The 20,614-nt window shown below is 41.8% G+C and overlaps 4 protein-coding genes and 1 long non-coding RNA gene across 5 annotated transcripts; 3 read left to right on the top strand and 2 right to left on the bottom strand.

Moving 5' to 3' along the window:
* Positions 1-933: 933 nt before the first annotated feature.
* On the top strand, positions 934-7,971 carry lsm12b (LSM12 homolog b). The gene is made up of 5 exons (XM_079334196.1): positions 934-1,100; positions 3,332-3,465; positions 4,207-4,316; positions 5,939-6,065; positions 7,348-7,971. Exons 1-5 carry the CDS (start codon positions 974-976, stop codon positions 7,438-7,440), a joined length of 591 nt encoding a protein of 196 aa, XP_079190322.1. The 5' UTR covers positions 934-973; the 3' UTR covers positions 7,441-7,971.
* On the bottom strand, positions 1,000-3,325 carry LOC306817382. Its single transcript, XR_013778018.1, has 2 exons — positions 1,259-3,325; positions 1,000-1,162 (listed from the first exon to the last, which is right to left on the bottom strand). It is a non-coding gene; the product is annotated as an uncharacterized lncRNA (long non-coding RNA).
* Positions 7,972-8,379: 408 nt separating the features above from the next.
* LOC306817379 (uncharacterized protein) lies at positions 8,380-12,395 on the top strand (the record flags this gene model as incomplete). The annotated part of the gene is made up of 2 exons (XM_079334194.1): positions 8,380-9,223; positions 11,625-12,395. The coding sequence occupies exons 1-2, from the start codon at positions 8,927-8,929 to the stop codon at positions 12,393-12,395; spliced, it is 1,068 nt and encodes a 355-aa protein (XP_079190320.1). The 5' UTR covers positions 8,380-8,926.
* A 657-nt stretch (positions 12,396-13,052) lies between these two features.
* tmem101 (transmembrane protein 101) lies at positions 13,053-17,018 on the bottom strand. Its single transcript, XM_079334195.1, has 4 exons — positions 16,779-17,018; positions 15,740-15,920; positions 14,879-15,025; positions 13,053-14,223 (listed from the first exon to the last, which is right to left on the bottom strand). The coding sequence occupies exons 1-4, from the start codon at positions 16,907-16,909 to the stop codon at positions 13,915-13,917; spliced, it is 768 nt and encodes a 255-aa protein (XP_079190321.1). The 5' UTR covers positions 16,910-17,018; the 3' UTR covers positions 13,053-13,914.
* A 1,887-nt stretch (positions 17,019-18,905) lies between these two features.
* gngt2b (guanine nucleotide binding protein (G protein), gamma transducing activity polypeptide 2b) lies at positions 18,906-19,925 on the top strand. Its single transcript, XM_079334230.1, has 3 exons — positions 18,906-19,060; positions 19,290-19,378; positions 19,539-19,925. The coding sequence occupies exons 2-3, from the start codon at positions 19,295-19,297 to the stop codon at positions 19,665-19,667; spliced, it is 213 nt and encodes a 70-aa protein (XP_079190356.1). The 5' UTR covers positions 18,906-19,060; positions 19,290-19,294; the 3' UTR covers positions 19,668-19,925.
* Positions 19,926-20,614: the final 689 nt, after the last annotated feature.

The following is a 20,614-nucleotide window of genomic DNA, read 5'->3' as shown; positions in this document are numbered from 1 at the left end:
TTATTAATCAACACGCAATATGAAATATTATTTAAAGATACATTACAACAAATAGGAAAGAACGTCTCAAATCATACTAAGTTCATATATGAAACTTTACAACATTATATTTCTTTTTAAAAGCTTTCGTATTCTTAAAGTTTTGTTAATATTAGTATGTTTATTCCTGTTTTGTCCAAAGTTTCCTTTGTAGCCCTTCTACATGTTCTTGGATGTTGAATTTACCAATCATCATGGCAACTGAACGAAAATGATACTGTTATTATCCTTTACATTGCCTTCAAAACACTTTTTTTTTCCTTTCCACCATTTGTCCTTTTATTCTTACATAATGTTGAAATATTTTAGTGTAGATAAATTGCAATAAGAAGTGACATAGTAATTCTTCTTTAAGGCTACAGAAGTCACAAAAATATTAAATATGAATTTGAAGAGTCCCTTTGACCTTCTGAGAGTCGGTCACTTTGACACTGAACTGTTCAGACTTTTTTTATTTAAACTCAAAACTGCTATCTGTTCAATCTTACAATCTGTCTACAAATCGGTCATACATTATATACACACTGCTTAACTAATAGTGTATATCAATAACTGTAAATATGGTTTTATCCTTAAGAAACTATGCTTAAATAGCTTATTATTCTAGCCCTACTCTGTAGTTTTTTGACTTATTATATTATCTATTTTTTACATTCTGAAATTAAATCATTTCTATATCTTCCTACTGCTGTATTGTGTTTTGGACCAAAAGGTAACAACCGAATTTCCCCCTGGATTTAATAAAGTATTTCTGATTCAGAAAAAAATAAATTCATAAATCATAATGGTTAACTGGTTTAAAAAACAATAATTCATTGTTGTGTACGAGCACAACGCGACGTAGAGGACGTAGCTCGACACGCCCAGATTCCGTCTCTCTACGACATCGCGTCGTTTTACGTAAGGCAGGCGCTCCGGTTTCCTGGCGGAGAAGATGGCGGCTCCTGGACCGGGGGAGTATTTCAGCGTCGGGAGCCATGTCTCTTGCCTCACCTGCTTGGGCCAACGTCTACAAGGGGAAGTGGTCGCGTTTGACTACCAGTCCAAGATGTTAACTCTGAGTATCCTTTTTGATTTGTTTCGAGCTGTGGATCGCTCTGCTGGCCTGCCTGGCTGCACGGGCCTGTAAGGGTAACCGAAAATATGTCAAATAGTGATCCGCGCAGGCGTAATTGGCGTGTAAGCTGACTTTACACATCTTTGTCCATTTTTTAAATACTTTTTGCTGCTTGATAGCCTCCCAGCCAACCCTTATCCTGTCAACGCCGTGATGGTGTTGCCGGGTATTTCACGTTATCTGCTCCGGAGGTGCATGTGTTTTGAATCCGCTCATTGTATTGCCAGCCCCTCAACATGGATCACTATCTGGCAGCGGCATCATGGCTGTGCGCTCTCAACGGGCACTAACGGCAGCTAGTTAGTTAGCAGGCAGAGCTAAGCTCGCGCTGGCTTCTCTTCTGTTCTCGTCGCGTGCCGAAGATTTTTACGCAACTGGTCTCGCGATTCCGCCAGTCAGTGATGCTTAAACGGGTTACATTTAAAAATAATAAGAATAATGAATGGATACCGAGCCCTCCTCCTTTTCCCCCTCCTCCCTTTTCCACGCTACACGCTCGGCTAACATGCTAACTTTCGGTCAACCCCACACTGCCGCTGTTAAGCCGAGAAATGCATCCTTGCATATGCATCCCTTCGCTGGACGATTCAAAAAAATATGGCAGGCACTGTTTTCCATCCACCCTTCAAAAAACCATGCTGCTGTATTTTCGACCCGCTTTTATAATTTCTTCTACATGCACTTTTGGGGCAAAAAACAGTGATTGCCTGTTATATTTACGCACTTCTTCTGCCGAATCCACTGAACAATAAGGGGCACTTTTAAAATACTTGTTGCTGTTTATTTTTATTACAGAAATAATTTGTTTTCAAACACTTCTGCGAGGTGCAATGCAATTTTCGAAATGGGTGCATTTATCGGCATTACACCGCTGCTAGCTCAATTAACGGTATCAGCATTCCCAAGATCTCTTTTTTTTTTTTTTCTCTTCACTGTCACACCCAATTCTGCCAATGTTTGTAATTCTTGGGTGATTTAAGAAGTGAATTATGCCGCATAGCTGTGTACTTAGGAGTCGGATACAGGTTGAACTGGCACAGTTTCATCTTGTTAGCTGGCATGGTAACATGTCGACACCCCATTCATGGTTGGCCGTGAGAGTGTGTAAAAATGAATATTAATTAGGTGTCGTGCCGGAGAAATCCCATGTCTTGTGTTTAGAAAATGCATAGCGCTTTGAATCGGCAGAGTTTTGTCGTGAAGCACAATGAATGAAGTTAGTACATTGAGGAGGTTTGACAGATGGGCTCATGGGCCTCCACCGGTTTGTTCCAGCCAATATCAGGAGGAAAACCGAGAAGTCGAGCCTTCAGCCAGCACATGAAGCTTTCATTTTCCAGGGTCAACAAGGAGTCTCAGCTCAGGATTATATGAAGAGTAAATAATGTACAAATGAAATACACTTGACTTCTGTTTGAGCTCTTTTATGGCGTAGGTCAAACTCTTAAGGTCATGTTGCGTGCTGTCAGTGGTCAAATCCTTGTTTTAAATAAAGGGCCAAAAGATCTTAAGTCACATACACAAAAGATGCAAGAGCTGGTTTGAAGTGGGATTTAAAATCTGTTGTGCACCAATTCACTCGGACTGTTTTTGTTTGTATTTCTGTTAGGGTGAGTGGGGTCAATGCCTTGAGGCCCGACACTGTCAGGGTCTCTGAAAACCACAGATTTAAAGCAAGATATATTTAAAATATACCTTTTTATATCCTTCTACAGGTTGCAGTTTTTAACTCTAGACATTCATCCTGAAACGCTGACATATGACCTTGTATGACTGCAAACCGATGTGTGACAGATTAAGATTCCACGGTGGGATTTGTTGTATAAATTGAACACGATGTAACGGAATAAGTCGAACTGAGCTGAATAATTGCACAGCGTGTGCCGCATTTGGTTTATTGATGAAGTCATTTAAAATGACAGATTCCACCTGTTCTGCAGCTCTCCATCAGTCCTACAAAGTCTACACTCATTCCTCTGTGATTACTACAGATGGCAGCACTGTGTTCCATGGCTGCATCCTGTAACTGGCACCACCCTTCACTGTCAGTGTTCTCTGCATCATAAGCTCCTCTGTTTAGAGCCCCTGATGGTGTCCAGGTTCATGTGGGGTCACGCGTCAACACGTTGGTGTTTTGTCTCAGAGTTGTGTGCCTTGACTCGGGTCCTTCCTCAGAATGTGCTTCCTCCAGCGGTAAGCCAAACCTCAGCGACGTCATCCTGATCAACTTAGCCTATGTTTCTGATGTGGACATAATTAATGACCGCACTGAGACTCCACCCCCACTAGCATCACTGAATGTTAGCAAGGTAAGGCTGTCCACTTTGTCTTCTGTGTATGTAATGTATATTATATTGTATATGTATATATATTAATGTGTATTAACGATGAACTTGTGTTAAAACCAGTGACTGAGCTGTCAGATAGTAAGTACCCGATGAAGTCACGTGACATTACCTGACTCTGAGTTGACGGGTGTCAGTACATTTCTTAAAGAAATAATCCAGCCGCACTAGATTCTCCTACAGAGAGGCTGTGGCGATGTGCTGCTCTGTGTTCATGAGGAGTTTGGACCAGAACATAAATTATTCCCAGAGTGGAGCGTTTAACTATAGGAATACTGTAGGATGAAGAAAAAAAAAAGAATGTTGGGGTTTGAATCCGCCTCTGACGACTTTAATCATTAACGTTGGTCTTTGGATGTCACATTTTTAAAGTCACTATACTTAGTGAAATATGAATATTTACGACCTCAGCCGGTGATCAAGTTGATCAAACTCAGCACATACGTACAGTGGATCTCCATGGCGCCTACATACACTACTTCCAGCTGCCGTCTCTTTCAGAGTCTATGCAAAACATTTATTGGCAGGAAATAGGATTTTGTTGAGCCAGCGACTAAAACACAAAGCAACCAAATACTAAAAACTGTCCAAACTTCTTCTATCTAAAAAACAAAACAAAAAAATCTGTTCAGAATTCAATCCTGTCCAAACAAATAAACAACGCTTGATAAAGAAAGCCTTTTGTTCTCTTCCATCTTTTCACAGCTTGCCAATCGAGCGAGGACAGAAAAGGAAGACAAGCTGTCCCAAGCCTATGCAATCAGTGCCGGGGTTTCTGTGGAGGGCCAACAGCTATTCCAGACTATTCACAAAACGTAAGAACTGTTGTATGGTGAACATCGAAAAGCACCGGATCCTATTGGTCTGAAAATGTTTAGCACTGAGTAGAAAGTGACCGTGTACTGATGCTCATTAACACCATCTGTTATTTGGCGTCCTGAGCCGATCCAAACACACGAGTAGAATGAATCTCAGAAGGAGAGCAGATGCAGAAGAACCCGAGAGAAGTTCCCTGTGATTCATATAAAAGGCAGACAAACAGTATGATGTGAAGTGCAGTTAAGCAGAGCACAGCCGCCTTCATATCCACAGTTGATTCCTGCGCTGATAATTATGCGTCATGACATTTGAAGCTGGTTAAGAGTCCTGCAGCTAAAGAGCGAGACTCTACTTCATCAGAGTGAAAATAATGTGAACTTTGGCTCGCTCTCGGTGGCTACGAACCTCCAGGGCTGCTCATAAAACTTCAAAAGACAAAACAAAAACCACAATTTATTTAAAACATGCTGCGGAGCCGAGAAGTTACAAACAAACTCCGGGATGGAAGGGAGGAAAGAGAAGCTGCGTGTACATTTGACAGCAGCATGTTCCTCCTCTCATCGTACAGCTGCCTTTCTGCTTACGAGCTTCTACATGGCATCGAATAATGAATGTTTTGGATGCAGGGTGCATTAAGTAAGTATTAACACATTCGTGGAAGAAACTCGGCTGTGTGCGTCTGTCAGATGAGGAAGCTGACGACACCGACAGATTCCCACTTGTTTGATTTAGTTTTGAATTTAAAAAAAGCACGATGTGATTTGATCACTAAACACCATCGTTGAATTTCAGCGCCTTTACAAGAGCAAACAAAATGTTTGTATTGTAGTTTTTAAGTTCACAGATTGTGTCTGATTTCTTTTTTTTGTTTTGTTTTTTTCTGATTCTGAATTACCCCAAAGACAAAACCAACAAGAAAATGAATCCTCCAAATCTCCCCTCACTGTGTGGAGACTTTTCACATCCTTAGTCTCAAATCTACTCTTCAGTCAATCTTTTATTTGTACAGCAGAGATTCACAACAAATAGATTAGAGCAGGTCAAACACCTGACTCTTTGTGTTCTCTACAGAGACGTGCCATGAATCATCGCTGAGCAACATTTAGACTCTTTCCTTTATTGCACATCTGCATGAGTGCCTCTCTGCTCTGTTGGCCTGATGCAGCGTCTGTTAATGGCGTGATTATATTCAGGGTGATCCTCTTCTTTCTGTACACATTCAGTTTAATCTTCAACCACTGTGAGTCATGTGAAGTTTAGTGTTTGTCTTTTTCCACCATGACTAACTGGATGACTTATCGTTTGAGTTTCACTTTGACGCACTTCCACCCGACATGACGCTCAAGGCTGCACTCAGCAGGTCGGCCATTTTCCTCTGTGCAAACATGTTTCACGTTTGATTTAATCAAACTGGCCGCTGTGTTCGGCTTTCTGCTCGACATGACCGAGTCAGGAGAGGTTGCTCCCGTACACGGGAGGAAAACCCAGCGGATCATTCAGCGTCCGATCGTCCCGGTCGTGTCAAAGTGTTTTCTTCACATCGATCTCTTTTTCAGCTCAAGATCGAAAAAAGAAAAAGAAAAAAAAAAACAACCCTTGCTCTTCTTTTCTCTCGCAGCATCAAAGACTGTAAATGGCAGGAGAAGAACATTATTGTGATGGACGACGTCGTAATCTCGCCGCCTTACCAGGTTGAAAACTGCAAAGGCAAAGAGGGAAGCGCTTTAAGTCATGTACGCAAAATAGTAAGTACGATTTTTAGATTCCTTAAAAATCATTACCACACACACACACACACACACACAGTCTCTCAGTGTCCAAGGTGACCTGACGCTGACCTCTGGGAACCAGGAAATGAAAACACACCAGGAAATGATCATTTCACCTCGACTCTTCACAACGGTTGATATTTGGTACAAAAATAAGTGACGGCAAAATATGTGGCGACTAACGCGTTCAAGCATTTTGCTCCCGATGATTGACAGTCTATGACAAGCTTGTAGTCGCGTCACGTTTCCTCTTATGTAGTTTGAGTGTTCGCTCTTCCTGATCTGATGTTTCAGGGCCGAGGTGATAACGGGACGATCTCCAGTTTGGAATGCAGCCTTAACTTTGCCCGCTGTAACTCATCCCATGTATCACATGAAGGATAATCTCCAGCCGCTCCGTCTTAGTGAGCACTGAGGACTTCCTGTTAACACGTAAAGCTCAGACACTGCAGCTTTCGGCAAATGCAGTCATTTCCTCCCAGAGAGGACGGAAGGCCAATCAGAGATCAGATTGTGTCTGCACTTCCTCAACCTCTCCTTGTGTTGGGAGTCGGGCGTGATTTGAATTCTGGGGAAACCACTTCCAGTCCAGACTTCCTTTTTTTTTTTTTATATATATATATATATATATATTCGGCGTTTGCGTTGCGATGTCGTCGGAGAGCAGTGCATGTTCAACAGAGGATTATGAATAATAACTTGTTCTCTTTGGGATGAAGCTGAAATGACATCATCATGATGCAGATTTAATAGAAAGTCATGTAAGCCCTCTGAGGTCTGTCCTGGAGAGGAGAGGGAAACGACTTTAGTAAGGGTTGATGGTTCAGTGAAGGTCGGCGCGATCACCTCTAATGCGCTCCGTGTAGTCGGGACATCTAAACCCTGATTGGCTGACCTGACACGCGGCGTCAAGCAGATATGTGGCTGAAGTTTAAATGTTTGAAATCAAGATAAGATTGCAGCTGACGGTCCATTATACGTCTGCTCAGAGAGATCAACGAATCACTGTGAGATTACTGCTGATGCTCTCTTCATGCACCAAAGCCTGCTCATGCGTAATTTGTCAATACAGCTCAGACTACTCAAAGATTCAACCCAAGACCTCCCATGTATTTTTTGCTGAAATACAAGAAGAGGTGAAAACGCTCCAGCGACACTTCAGTGTGTAGTCTCACTCGTGGTTTTTCCAGATTGCTTTTTCTTCTATCTTGAGTCCTCGTTGCTGATCATGTTTTTTGCTCCGTTTTCCTCTCTGCAGGTTGAGAAACATTTTAGAGACGTGGAAAGTCAGAAGTCCATGCAACGTTCACAAGCACAGCAAACACAGAAGGACTCCACTTTATCTTCTTGAGTTGGCAGTGCAGTGCGGGTCGGCCGGGGAAGTCGACGCGGGTGGTTTTGTTCCCACTGCCAGACGAAGTCGGCATTCCTTGTCCTCAGTCTGAGACCACAAGGAGGAGCGCTGAGGGCCCTGGATCCACAAGATCAAAATACCATTAAATGAAAAAGACAAAAAAGAGGAAAGATTAAATCTTAAATTAGACTTTATAAAGAATAATTTAAACCTGAACCATAAAAGCAACCATAGTTTCCTTAACTAACTTGTCTCATTCTGCCCCCACTCCCCCCCCCCCCCCCCCCCCCCTCCCTGAAACCTTTTCTTTTTCCACCCTCCTTCCTTTGCCTTCAGTTCCATTTCAAAAAGAGAAAACTAGAGCAGTCAGAAAGGCTTGTTAGCTTTATTTTCTGTCATTGTTTCCTTTTTTGCTGTATCCATGTTCTACTGTCTGTATTTTCTGTATTTTAAAACAAAATGTGACTTGAAATGCCACACTTTAAAGGACATTTTCTAAAATAAAAGTAACAAAAATTCTGACTGTAATTTTCAGCTACTTTTTCTGAACGTCTCGTGAACAATTGTACACCCACGATGAAAGCCGCCATGACTGGAGCGGACACATTTAAGAGAGAGGGAAAGCTCCACTCCACATTCAGACCTTTCATTTCCTTTTTGTTTGATCAGGCGGGAGCGTCGTCCACAGCGGTGGGCTGTGGTTCAGTTGATAGTCATTTCTCAACTGTAAGGTTGGGGGTTCGATCCCCTGCTCCTGCGGGCCACATGTCCGATATATACTTGGACAATACGCTTAAACCTTAATTGCTCCAGCTTGTAAATGTGTATGGATGGGATTAGTTAGGTCTCATTGTTGACATAACAGCCTCTGTCATCAGGGTGTGAATGTGAAGGTGTGACCTGCCGGAGTGTAAGCGCTTTGAATAGTCAAAAAGTTTAGCTCCAGTTTCTATTCACCATGTTCTGTTCAGAGTTTGGTGGCCTGTCTGTTTATGTAATGAGTGATGTCATCACTGGTTCAAATTTAATGAAATGTGTTTAAATCCTCTGGACTCTCTCAAGCTGCCTGATGGTGACCTGGATGTTTGAGGACATTTGAGGAAGTCATTTTGCACTGATAAATATTTTTCACAATATTTCAAACCAAACAACTTTTTTTTTAGAAAATAGCTTCCATTAAAAAAAGCTTAATGCATCCAAATACAGCTGCAGATGTTAATCTTTTTTTTTTTACAGGCATTAGGCCAAAATAGAGCTGGTCCTTCCCCCTGATATTTCTATTTTGTGATTATCTGTTTAAGCCCATAATCCTGCTCCAATCAGGACTATTCAACGTCTGCTCAGCTCGTGGAGGATTCACAGTATCACGACATTAAAAGAGCCTCTCCTGCTTCCCGCTCGTGTTTCTTGGAGGGGAAACACCATGAGAGGGTCACGGTGATGCCTTGAGTGATCCCACCCTGCTCTAGAGTTAGGATTCAGGATGCGCGTCGGTGGATGTGCGCTGCTCTGCTGCATCTCTCTGCTGCCTCTTTTTTTAAACTCCATGATGGGTTTCGAGCTGTGTCCCAGCGTCTGCCTCTGCTACGAGTCCTCAGCTCTGGTGGACTGTCAGTCTCGAGGTCTGGTCCACGTCCCTCCCAGCATCCCACCCAGCAGCTGGATGCTGGATTTAGGTGGGAACGGGATAACGGAGGTACGCAGCAGATCCTTCATGGGGCTTTGGTCCCTAAAGATCCTCCTGATGTCCAACAACAGCATCCAAACTCTGCAGCCACAGGTACCAAACACCACGTTGTATTGTGTGTAGCCTTTATTTAATGCTCTAGTTGTAGACCAGTGGTTTTTCTTCTGTAGTCAAGGCTTGTGCAACATTGACAAAACCACATAGCAAAAGTAAAAATCTGCATTTGAACGGTGTTTAATTTAAGATGTCCCAAAAAGAAAAAAAAAACGCACACCTTAGATAATAATGCAACATAACTTGTGGGGTAGGAAAAAATCATATTGTGGGCACAAGATTCTTTTTTTAATTTACAAAATTAATACTTACTAAAGCTGCAACATGGGCCTGAAGCAGTTAATTGCTGTTTTCATACTGATCATTTCCTCTATTTGGGGCCTAAATGTTTGAGATTCCTGGTCTGGTTTTTTTTTACATGCAATGTGGCCCATGGTCACATCAAGGTATCACATTTTATAGCATGTGGTCCTCTTCTACCAACAAGCAAAGAATAGACTGGGGGGGGGGGGTATATGTAGTGCACATGTTGACAGTGAACTTGTCAATGTCTTTTTTTAAATAGTCAAGGGGGAGGGGGGGGGGGGGGCATGTGTGCCTTTATTAGACAGGACAGCTGAAGAGAGAGTCTGGAATGACATGCGGTAAAAGGGACAATGAGGACTGTTGCCTCTGTACAGTGTCCCTTATCAATACGTTTTTATGAAAGGAATTCAATTAGGTTTCAATTTTGGCTTTCCTTTCTTTATAGATCGGATAAATAAGACAAATTGGGGTCTTGGTAGGATCAGCAGCAAGTGAGTAAAAAAACTAGCATCTATCTTGGAGAAGCCCATAAACATTTACCAGAGATATTAGACTGAGAAGAGGCAGCAAATAATCCCAATCATCACAACTGAGAAGCTAAGATAAACAAATGAGGCAAACTTTTGCTTGAAAAATGCCAATTGATTCCGGACTTATTCATAACATCAAACTCAGGCAGCAGCTTTTCTCCTGTAAACAATTGCTCTTAATCTGCGGGCAATTTTCAACACTAAAATACTGTTTGATCTAAAACAATTAAGAGCTGTAAGAATGCATTGTGATTCTTACATTGAAGCAAACTGACAAAGGTCATAAACAGTATGATGTTATAAATTACAGGACACTACAGTATTTTCTTTTTTTTTTAAATAAAAAGGTGTTGCCTTGAGAACTTGGAGCGTGATGTATGTTAGTTTGTTTGTCTGTTGTTTCTAAAAATATGCTACTGCTTATTTTTCTCAGTTAGTTTTCTTTATTAGAAAAACCCAAAGCCATCAACTCCTGAATGGAGAATCTTTGGAGGATCATTTGAATAGCCGTTTTCAGAGAAGGAAACACAATATGGAGGATATGTGCTACACACCAACGAGACCTAAACCGAAACTTGTTAACCTGGCAATTTATCACAAAGAGTTCAAGGCAGAGGGAGGGAAACATAACAGCCTGCTGGTAATGGATTTATACCAAACTTAAGTGAAGTAATTAGAATCATGTGGGAAGATGGGTATAATAATCATATTTAGTGCACACAAACCTTTACAGTTTGTGTAAACAGCTTCTCTAATCTTTAAAGTTAAGAAGACCTTCATACAGCAATACAAAACAATGAATTAACTAGATGGCACTTTTTTTTTTTTTTTTTATCAAACAATTACAATGTCTGTTTTAGTAAGTGTGTCACAATAGCAGCACAGGACAATGTGTACAAATACACTATTTAAATTGTAACTGTTTCTGCTCTCAGATGTTGGGATTGGGAAGCAGACGGGAAGCAGACGGGACTCGCGTGACGTCGTGTGAATAATGTATACATATAAATGTTTGTTTTCTTCTTTTTTTATTATTTTTTTAACACAAACACAACCTTGACATTTCTGTTTTAATAACTGTCAAACATCAAAGTTCTTTACAGTCGCCGCGACCTCCGACCTCCCCACCGGCCCTCTTTCATGGGTGTGGGAGGCAGGCGGGTTCGGCGAAGGTCGCCCGAAACAATCTTTTATCCAGATCAAGACAAATGCATGATATATTTGTGGCATCTCAGCTGCCAGATCTTTACCGTGATTTTTGTTTCAATTTGATTAATTTGTTTGTGTGCTTTATTTTAATCTTCTCAATTTAAACAGGTTATTCTTTAACAACTGATTTGAGTTATATTAACTCAACTTTTAACACAAATGGATGTGTGTGCAATCTGTTGCCTCAATTTTATTGAGTAGTTACTGTGTATCTCTCTTTACAGTGCAGTACTATCCCTTTTAAAAGGGACATTTTGAGGCTTGAGGAAGAAGCACTCGAGTAGGCTACCTCCTGAGGAGAGTTACTACCGCTGAAGTTATCTTCCATCTCTGTTTTTGACAAACTGTCCCAGATCCTTTTCTACACGTCTGACTTCTGCCCTGTTGTGTTCCAGTCTTTTTCATCACTTCACTTTCTGGAGAGATTGGACCTGAGTTTTAACCGGCTGCATTGGCTCCCTCAGGACTTCTCTCAGAGTCTGTCCTCCCTGCAGCAGCTCCAGCTGGACCACAACCTGCTGCAGCACCTGGACTCCGCTTCACTGTCTGATCTTCAAAACCTGAGGAAGCTGGACCTCAGTCAAAACCACATCCGGGTGATTGATGTCGGAGCGCTCAGCAGCCTGTCTCGCCTGAGCTTCCTGAACCTGGAAGGAAACCGTCTGAACGTGCTGAAAGACGGCCTCCTGAGCAGACAGCAGAGTCTGGAGAAGCTGCTGCTCGGACACAACAACATCTCCGTGGTCGAGACTGAAGCTCTGGCTCCTCTCAGGAGTCTGACTCTGCTCGGTCTCCAAGGAAACCAGCTGCAGCGAATCAGATTCAAGACCTTCCTGAAGCTCCAGACCACCACCACCCACCTCCTGATGTCCTCCAACCCCTGGATCTGCGACTGTGAGCTGCAGCGAGTCTTCGGCAAGATCCATCATGTGAGGCGTCTGCGTGTGTACGACTACGAGGACATAGTGTGCCGCGCTCCTCCTCTGCAGGCCGGGAGCTCCCTGTCGTCTCTGGACAGTCAGCTGTGTGTCGCCGAGACGGCCTCGGTGCTCGTCATCACCATCACCGTGTTGCTCGCCGTGATCGGGGCTCTGGTCAAAGCAGAGCTCAACCGGAAGAGCAATCAGACCGCGAGTGAAACTGAGTCAGAGAAAGAAGAGAAATGACCAGCTTTATTCTCCTCTTGTCGTTCTTGGACTGAATGGATGTCTTTGTCATAATAATCTCTTAATCACATTTTTGTGCTCCAGTATTTGATCTGTCCTGCTCAGCTTTATATTCCTTAGACAGCGGATAGATTGGGTAGCAATAGGAATGAGGAAGTGATGTGTTAAAGTGCAGAGAGTTGGGTCTAATCCTTACATTACATGACACACGCAACACAACTACCACACCGTCATGTTCAATCTCAGTAGTGTCGTACAAGTGATGTCACGAATACGGTGGCCTCATTAAGGACAAAATAGAAGGCCGAAAGGTTCTGGACGCTCAAAGAACGGAACTTCTTATTTTTGTACTTGGACAGATTATGGCTGCAAAGTCAATGGTTAAAAAGGCGAGAAGAGATGTTAGGTTTCATATTTTAAAATCTCCATAAATTGTCATTTCTAATCCTGGTTTTATCTCTTGTACTGTTAACTCATCCACGAGAGTGACGATGTTTGTTTCTTCCAGCCTCTCACTCTTCATTGAGACCGCTCTGCTTCTTCAGACGTTCTTCACAGTGTTGGTCGTAAGCTGCAGAACAAACTACGCGAGCTCCTTCTTTTATTCTACAAGTTCTTTTTTCAGGACTATATGGAGTCATGAATTAAGATCCCAGGTAGTTTAGAGAAATTGACACCTTTATTTCATGTCAACACTGAAACTTTGCAAAATATGTAAAAGCGGCACCAACAAACTAATTGTCCCGTTGGAAGGTTCACCCATGGAGTCTTTAAAGTCAGGAAAAAAAAGAGAAAAAAATCAGCTTTCAAAGGGAGAAACAAAAGTTTGTGTTAATTTGAGCTGTGAAGATTCATTAAGCACATGTGCGCTTTTCTCTTTTTCAAAGTCATGGAGAGAGGAGTCAACGTGAGCACAAACCTTTGAAAACAATCATTTTAATGATGACAATACTTGAGCACAGACGACACCTCTCAGCCTTCAGGGCACAATCAAGAGTCAATCGTTTACACAGATCGTTCAAATCTGGGCTTATTGAATTTGCTGCATTTCCCAATCTTAAAAGTAACAAAAAAAAATTGTTGTATTACCAAGACAGAACGGTTTGATATGCAATAACTCATAAAATCAATGTTCCTTCCCTTTATTTCTAAAGTGGGAACACTTTGATTTGAATGTATGCTCCCTGTAGAAATACAAAAATCCCTGCTTAGTGTCATGTCTGAGAGAACGGGAAACAAAAATGTAAACATGAATCTGAATAAATTAACATTGCAAAAAGAAAGCTTGTGTTTTTTTTTTTTCTTCTTTTCTTGCAAAAGCTAAAATAGCCAACTGGCAGGCGAAGACAGCGGAGTGTGTTAGCATCCAACAGTCTCTGCTTGGAGCGCTTGAATCCTGAGAGATCGCCGGAGCCGACCAGCTTGGAACAACAAAGTCGTGCTGTGACGTCGACGTCAGCGGTCGGCTCCCGTGCGGACACCTCGCTCTGGAAAAGTTCTCTGCGACAGCCTGAGGGAGTCAACCGTCTGTAGCTAGGATCAGCACAGCGCCGAAGATGCCCACGTTGTGTCCTATGAGCTTCATCTGGTTCCAGAACTCCACCTTGCGCGTGCCGTGCCAGTAGCCCAGGTTTCCGTCGATGAGCAGGATCACCAGAGGCAGGACGGTGGACAGGATCTGAGCCGCCAGGCGGATGTAGCAGCCGGAGAGGAAGGCCAGAGCCAGAACCCCGAACAGAACCTCGAGCAGCATCAGGGTGAGCTCTCCTCCCACGATGTGGTTCAGGTAGGCCTGTCGATCCTCTTTGCTGTGCTGGAGGGAGTACACCTAGTGGGAGAAAGTGGTACTGCATTATTTAAGAAGATTTAAGCCTCACTATTTCTGTCTATAATGTAGTGATCAAATATGTCACGTTATCTTAAACTTTTTGTTTATGTTTTCCTGTTTTTACCTTTCACATTTGTGAAGCACTTTGTAACAAACTGTTTTAAAAGTGTTATATAAACAAAGACTTACTTCCTGTTAAAGGTAAATGTCTTTATAAACCTTGCTAATGGTCGACACATTTCTTTAGGCCCAGATTGTTTTTCTAATATTGAAGACCACTGATAGTAATAGAGCTTTGTTAACAGAAAATGACGCGTTGCTTGAAAACATTACAGTTTGACAACATTGGAAATATGAGGTGGGAAGCAGAGGTACACTTGTTGCCTTAAAGTGGTAAAAACAGGCATGAGTAGAGGATTTTGATCAGGTTCAGGAACTTCTAAGAATGATGTTGCAGCCATTATGGCTCCGAGACTTTCTGCACATCTCGGTAATTTAGAAACGTATATCTGAATAAATCACTTATCAACTTGCCAAACTTTTATTTTGCCACTTTGAGTTTAAATTGTTTTTTTCTTTTTTTTTTCCCTCTTTGCATGATATTTCGCCTCAAGCTTCTTTTGTAAAAAAACAAACAAACAAAAACCACACTCACCATGCAGATGAGGTAGACTCCTATGAAGACTTGTCCCGTCGACTGCAGCGATCTGCTGCGAGCTTTCTGTCTGTACACCTCCCCCGCCCCGCTGGCCAGAACCAGGAAGCCTCCAATGATGGCCAGCGCTCTGGAGTACATCCGTACCTGCAGGGGAAACACAGTTCAGGCAGTAATAATCGAGCACTGCTTAAAAAAAAAAAAAAAAAAGTAATCCTCTGATGAAACTGTTTACTGTTATATCTCGAGCAGTAACCCAGATCTGTTTTTTTCTCCCCTCATGTGTGTCACAGATCTGTTATTAATATTTAATGTCCGAATCAAGCAAGCGGATTCACTTCAAATTCACGCCGTCGCCACAAAAACCCAAAAAGAGACAAACGCTCGTTTAAAAGCCTGTTGACAGAGTTGGCTGATTTAAAGAGCATCTGTGTAAAAAGAAAGCTGAAAAGGACGTTGAATAATGCATCTGAATATGTGCTCATCATGACTCTGTCATTGCAGTCGATCTATCTTATTACAGGAACATGTTCTAGCCATCCTTTCTACAGAGACATACTGCTGCCCTCATGGTAGAAAAAAATCAAACAATAATTGTCTAATTTGATTTGCACCAGTGGCTTCTACGTTCTTAAATAATCTGCTGATGCATTGTGGGTGTTTAAAAAGGTCAGAGAAGCACAAGCTACAAAAGTAAAGGAACAAAACACACCACTGTTTTTTCTGCTGACGTTTTCAAATTCTTTTAAAATGTTCATGATGAGATATTCCTGTTACTGAAATGGTTGTAGTCATTGAAGGGTGTAGCTGGGAGCGTGAAGACAACAACCAGTGCTTTACGTAAAAGAGGAGCGTGCTCACCTTAAGCCAGTCGCCGTAGTAAACTTGTTCTCCGATGTAAGAAGCGTACGTGCTGAGAGCCAGCTGAACGGCAGCGGCCATCGCAAACCACCTCCTCTTCACCCCGAACGACATGAAGCTGGCGCAGAGCACCGCCGCACCCATGTCAACATACAGGTACGGCACATGGATGTCTGGCTTCCTGAAAATAACAGAACACAACCCCTTTATTGTCATTATACAAGTGTACAAACAAATTAAAGTGCACACAAGAAAAACAACAGAAGAAGAATATATATGGTGGCGATGTGTGGTAGGACTTGTTTACCAGTAGCAGCATGATAAAATTATGGATGGCTATTGCAGAAAATGTAAAATAAATATTGCAACGTATTAAGTTGTAAACTATAGCAGAGATAGAAAAAAAAATAAACAAACAATATAGGTTACCTAACAAAACATCATTTTGATCCCTCAACCAATGCACAACAAAGTCCAGAGATCAGTAACAGCTGATCAGAAAATAACAATAAAGTAGAAAAGAGAGGTTTTTGTCATGAATGTCTGAGAGAAGAAGAGAGAGTGACAGGTCTGATGATGAAGGTTGTACACATCCTGCTCTCATGTTGCCTTAATTACAGGATCCTTCTTGAGGGTGTGACCCACCCCCAGCCCAGCCCACAGACTTGAAACAATACACCCCCCCCCCCCTAATGTACACTGGAGATTTAAAACCAGGGGAAAGAAAAATGGGAGCGCTCCCTTGTCTGAACGATAATTAGAGACTAGTCTAAATATAACTCCTCCTTTAATGTTTAAACAACTCCATATGGCTGCAATTTACTGGAGAACTAGCCTGGAGTTTGTAGAACTACAATTTTACAGCAGAACTACAAGCTGACGTCACACTTTGAACACACACGAAGACAAAGCTTGCACTTATACTAAACACCTGCTCCAAACTATATAAGGCAGGATACTGAATATCCATCTTGATAAATGAAGCCTGGCTAACATTAGCTTCCATCCTTGCTCCCTTCACTCTCTCTCTCCTCGTTACCTTTTCGAGTCCGCTCGTTCTGCAAACAGCATCAACATACTGAAGCAGTTCCAAAACCCGAACCGGGTCAGAATAAAACCTCCCAACTGGCTGAGAAACCGTAACGTCTGTTTCCTGCTGGGAGCTGCCATGGTTGCTCCGCTGCCCAAAAACCCAAAAACGACTGTTACAGTGAAGTCAATGAGCTTCCGGGAAGGAAACTGTAAATACACGTGTCGAAATAAAAGCTTATAACGTCATACAGTGGAGACGTTAGTGCTCTTATTTTGAAATTAAGTCCGGTGACAAGGCAGAGGCTATCTCCCATTGGCTGATAGCGCAAAGTGGGCGGGACTGTTTGATTCAGAGGAGCTGCTGAGAAGAGACACCGCCACCTAGAGGACAAACACGATCCTTACATTATATACAGGATGAAAACGATATGCCATTTTTATTTTGTAATTATGATTAAACATTTTATACTTTGAGCTTTAAGAATTAACAAGATATCATCATAGATGTCAACATGTTTTTTTAATACAAGAATGTAAAAAAAGTGCATAAATTAATACAGTGAGGACAATAGTGCAGCTTGGATTTCCAGTTTTGTTCACATCTAGGGTAAATAAATCTAACTTTAACACCGCTTACACAACTGTTTACAACATTTAATGCGACCAAGGTAGCAACTATTGTTTCTATTACTTATGAATAGATAATTACATCCATCAATTTGCATTTACACATATTGTGGTTACACTTGCAGATTGGTAGAGGTTCTTTCCAGTTGAATAATAATTGCAGCACTAATATGACCTCCTTATGATCTCTACAGAGACGCCCATACACTAATTAGTGTCAGTGAGACAGTCGGCCTACATCTTGTGGGTGTGAGTGGTTTAAAATACAGAGCCAACATAAGATGCATCAGGTGGGAGGGACGTTTTTTCATCAGGTGACAAGTTGCACTCAGCAGTCCTTCATAATGACAGTGACGTACCTCGGGTTAATCTTGAGCAGATGAGACTAACCCAGATCCTGAAATGGCTTAGTGTGAGTCCTGCTGAAGGTCTCGTTAAGGATCAGGGGCGTGTCATGTCTCAGATGAAATGTCAGCTGGAGGTGGAAGGCGCAGAGTAATGGGACTAGTTTCATAGTGCTGCACAATTTCATTCAATCTTTAAGTGAATCTTCAGAGATGTTCAGTTGGTTGGAAAAAGAGGGATGCACTTCACGTTGAACATTCAGACACTTCATTCTACTCGCGATGGAGCTTTTGCTGTGATATCAACAAGTCGTTTTGCTGCTTCCATCACACCAACACTGGACAGATCTCCACACTATCGAATGCCTTTCGATAACATACTGTTGTAGCTCAACTTGTACACCGTTACACAGTAAGCATTCACAGGCCCTTCAAAGGTTCTTGTCTGTAGCTCACAGACATAAGGAGAAAATATACACTCCTCACAGATAGAGGAAAAGGAAAGTGATATTTTACTGTCCAGGGTTTTCCTTTTCGCAGACAAGAAATGAAAATAGCTTCAGTACAATGTTCACAAACTGCAGGAATAATGCACGTGTATCCATGTAGTCGTCAGAAATGCCCAGATGTGAATAGTACAAAATTCTTCCTTTAAAAATGCATCAATTGACTCGTGGAAAAAAAGCACTATTTGTTTTGTATGCAAGGTGGATGTAGACTTTTAGTGTCCACAAATCATAAGAATGATGTTGCAACACTGAGAGCAACTGATTGGATAAACTGCAAGATTAGAGTTTGTAATCAAATCAGTGGACTCGGCCTCCTTGTGTTGCAAAGAGTTAGAGGAACTGCTGAAGATGTATTAAAGTACAAAGAACAATGTTAGCACAAACGTCCACCTTTTACTACATTCTCACTTCGATGTGGACTCAGACCCAAACATCGTGTATATAATGTTAAACATTCAGATAGAGTTCAGGCTTGCAGCAGACAACAGGGTGTTCACTGTCGTTTATTCTCAGTGTCTCACTTTCTCCACCAAGTCATCTGCAGATCTGCATTGATCTGTGTTCTCGTACCTTCCTGCTTCCTGTTCAGAGGTTACGGCTCCTGATGGTTTAATCCCATCACGCAGGATTGGTGACATCAGGGCCAATCCTGTGCCGAGCAGCGGGGGATCAGCTTGGATGAAGAGCAGTGGAACAGAACGGATCAGTCAGAGAGAAGGAGCACCCGGACAAGTTGAAGGAATACAGTCGATGAGCTCTTAGGAGCTAATACTTTTTTTCTGATTGTTGGGGATCCCGCCATTCAACAGGTAAAAAAAATGTTCTCTGCTGGGTTTATGTTTATGTTTTCAATGGGCTGTTTTGGAAAGTTAAATGTTGTTTTTTTTATCTCAGAAAAGTAGCATAATGCATTTTAAGATAAATCTCTAGAAACTGCATGTTGTCACACTTTTTAAAAGGAGAAAAATGAATAAAGTAGACGTTTAGGCTTTTTGTGTAATATTTTAACAAGTTTTGATGTCAACTTTTCTCCTACAGCCAGGATGGCTCGGGATATGTCAGATAAGGAAATCCTGAAAATGGAGTTGGAGCAGTTGAAGAAAGAAGTTAGCACAACTAGGACAGCAGTAAGTACATGACATCTGTTTTTTTTTTTTTTTCAACTCCATTCAAAAATCTCACCAAATCAGAACTTGAAACCACATCCAAAAGAATTACAGGATTTAAAATGCAGGTAGCAAGAAGCACTTTCCTCACTTGTGTTTCTCTCTTTGCTCTGAATAACAGGTGGGTGCAAACTGCACAGAAACAATCGCTTTCGTGGAGGAAATGCTACCAAATGATCCGCTGATTAAAGGCGTCCCAGATGACAAGAACCCCTACAAGGGAGACAAGGGAGGCTGTATAGTAACATAGCACAGAGAAATCCAGGGGGAAAAAAGTCACGCTGTTTTTTACGAGAGACGGTTACACTGCTGTAATGTTCCTGTAGAAGTGTTGTGGAGAAAATGTGCAGTAGTAGGACAAATATAAGACCTGTAACAGTGTTTTCACCTGGAGAGACACCCTTTTCCATCACTGGATTAATGTACGTACCTGTTGATATGAAAATGTTTCTTTATCAATTTGTAATTAAATCCATATAGCTGTATAAAAGCTTTGACCTGACCTGGCTTCTGTCATCTTTTTGATATATGTTCTCTCATATCTCACTTTTATTACACTTTTACGACACTTCTATGTCAAGGTATCACACTGTTGAGGTAAAACAGGATTGGCGACGGAAATTCTGATAGTAAATCAGGACACTCACAAAGCAGGACAAAGTCACAGGAGCTCGTCGTGCAGCGACTGCTTAGTGTAATTCTTAATAGGATTGCAGGTCGGTCACACAGGCCTGTTGAGACCGCGAGCTGCTTCCTGTATCAAAGTCTTTAAGCTTATTCCAGCAGCTTCATCCCGACTTCCATTTCAAGCTCACCATCCAATTAGTGTCATTTTCTACAACGAATACATTCAACACCTGAAACACAAGCACTCGGAGTGAGGAACTTCTTTAGCAGTTTAAAGTCTGAAATTTTATTAAAGTGAAATTAAAGGTTTTTCAGTTCAATGCACGCCGCTGTTTTTATGTCAGTTTGTCATCACAGAGGTGTGGTTATAGTTCAGGGTCACTCTTGATCATTTTTCACAAATACTAGCAGCGCCCCTCTCTCACTTAGAAATGTATACAACTTATTGTGGTCACATTTCACTTGTTACTCTGAACAAGACATTAAAAAACACTTGTCTCCTCTGACCTTTAAATTCAGTTCCTGCAGCACCTCCTTTCTCTGTTGTTTACCACGTTATTCAGATTACGT

The sequence above is a fragment of the Symphodus melops genome (genome assembly GCF_947650265.1).
Source record: "Symphodus melops genome assembly, chromosome: 21".
Taxonomy (NCBI): Eukaryota; Metazoa; Chordata; class Actinopteri; order Labriformes; family Labridae; genus Symphodus; species Symphodus melops.
The sequence above is the reverse complement of the archived record's forward strand: the minus strand, read 5'-3'. Positions and strand labels throughout refer to the sequence as shown.

What these genes read in the sequence shown, in the direction of transcription:
- lsm12b (XM_079334196.1), top strand. Translation starts at nt 974, where the DNA reads ATGGCGGCTCCTGGACCGGGGGAGTATTTCAGCGTCGGGAGCCATGTC. An exon ending in GTCCAAGATGTTAACTCTGA is followed by an intron (nt 1,101 to 3,331) that starts GTATCCTTTTTG and finishes GTCCTTCCTCAG; the next exon opens with AATGTGCTTCCTCCAGCGGT. An exon ending in TAAGTCATGTACGCAAAATA is followed by an intron (nt 6,066 to 7,347) that starts GTAAGTACGATT and finishes TCCTCTCTGCAG; the next exon opens with GTTGAGAAACATTTTAGAGA.
- tmem101 (XM_079334195.1), bottom strand. Translation starts at nt 16,909, where the DNA reads ATGGCAGCTCCCAGCAGGAAACAGACGTTACGGTTTCTCAGCCAGTTG. An exon ending in ACTACGGCGACTGGCTTAAG is followed by an intron (nt 15,026 to 15,739) that starts GTGAGCACGCTC and finishes TTTCCCCTGCAG; the next exon opens with GTACGGATGTACTCCAGAGC. An exon ending in GAGTCTACCTCATCTGCATG is followed by an intron (nt 14,224 to 14,878) that starts GTGAGTGTGGTT and finishes TTCTCCCACTAG; the next exon opens with GTGTACTCCCTCCAGCACAG.
- gngt2b (XM_079334230.1), top strand. Translation starts at nt 19,295, where the DNA reads ATGGCTCGGGATATGTCAGATAAGGAAATCCTGAAAATGGAGTTGGAG. An exon ending in TTAGCACAACTAGGACAGCA is followed by an intron (nt 19,379 to 19,538) that starts GTAAGTACATGA and finishes TCTGAATAACAG; the next exon opens with GTGGGTGCAAACTGCACAGA.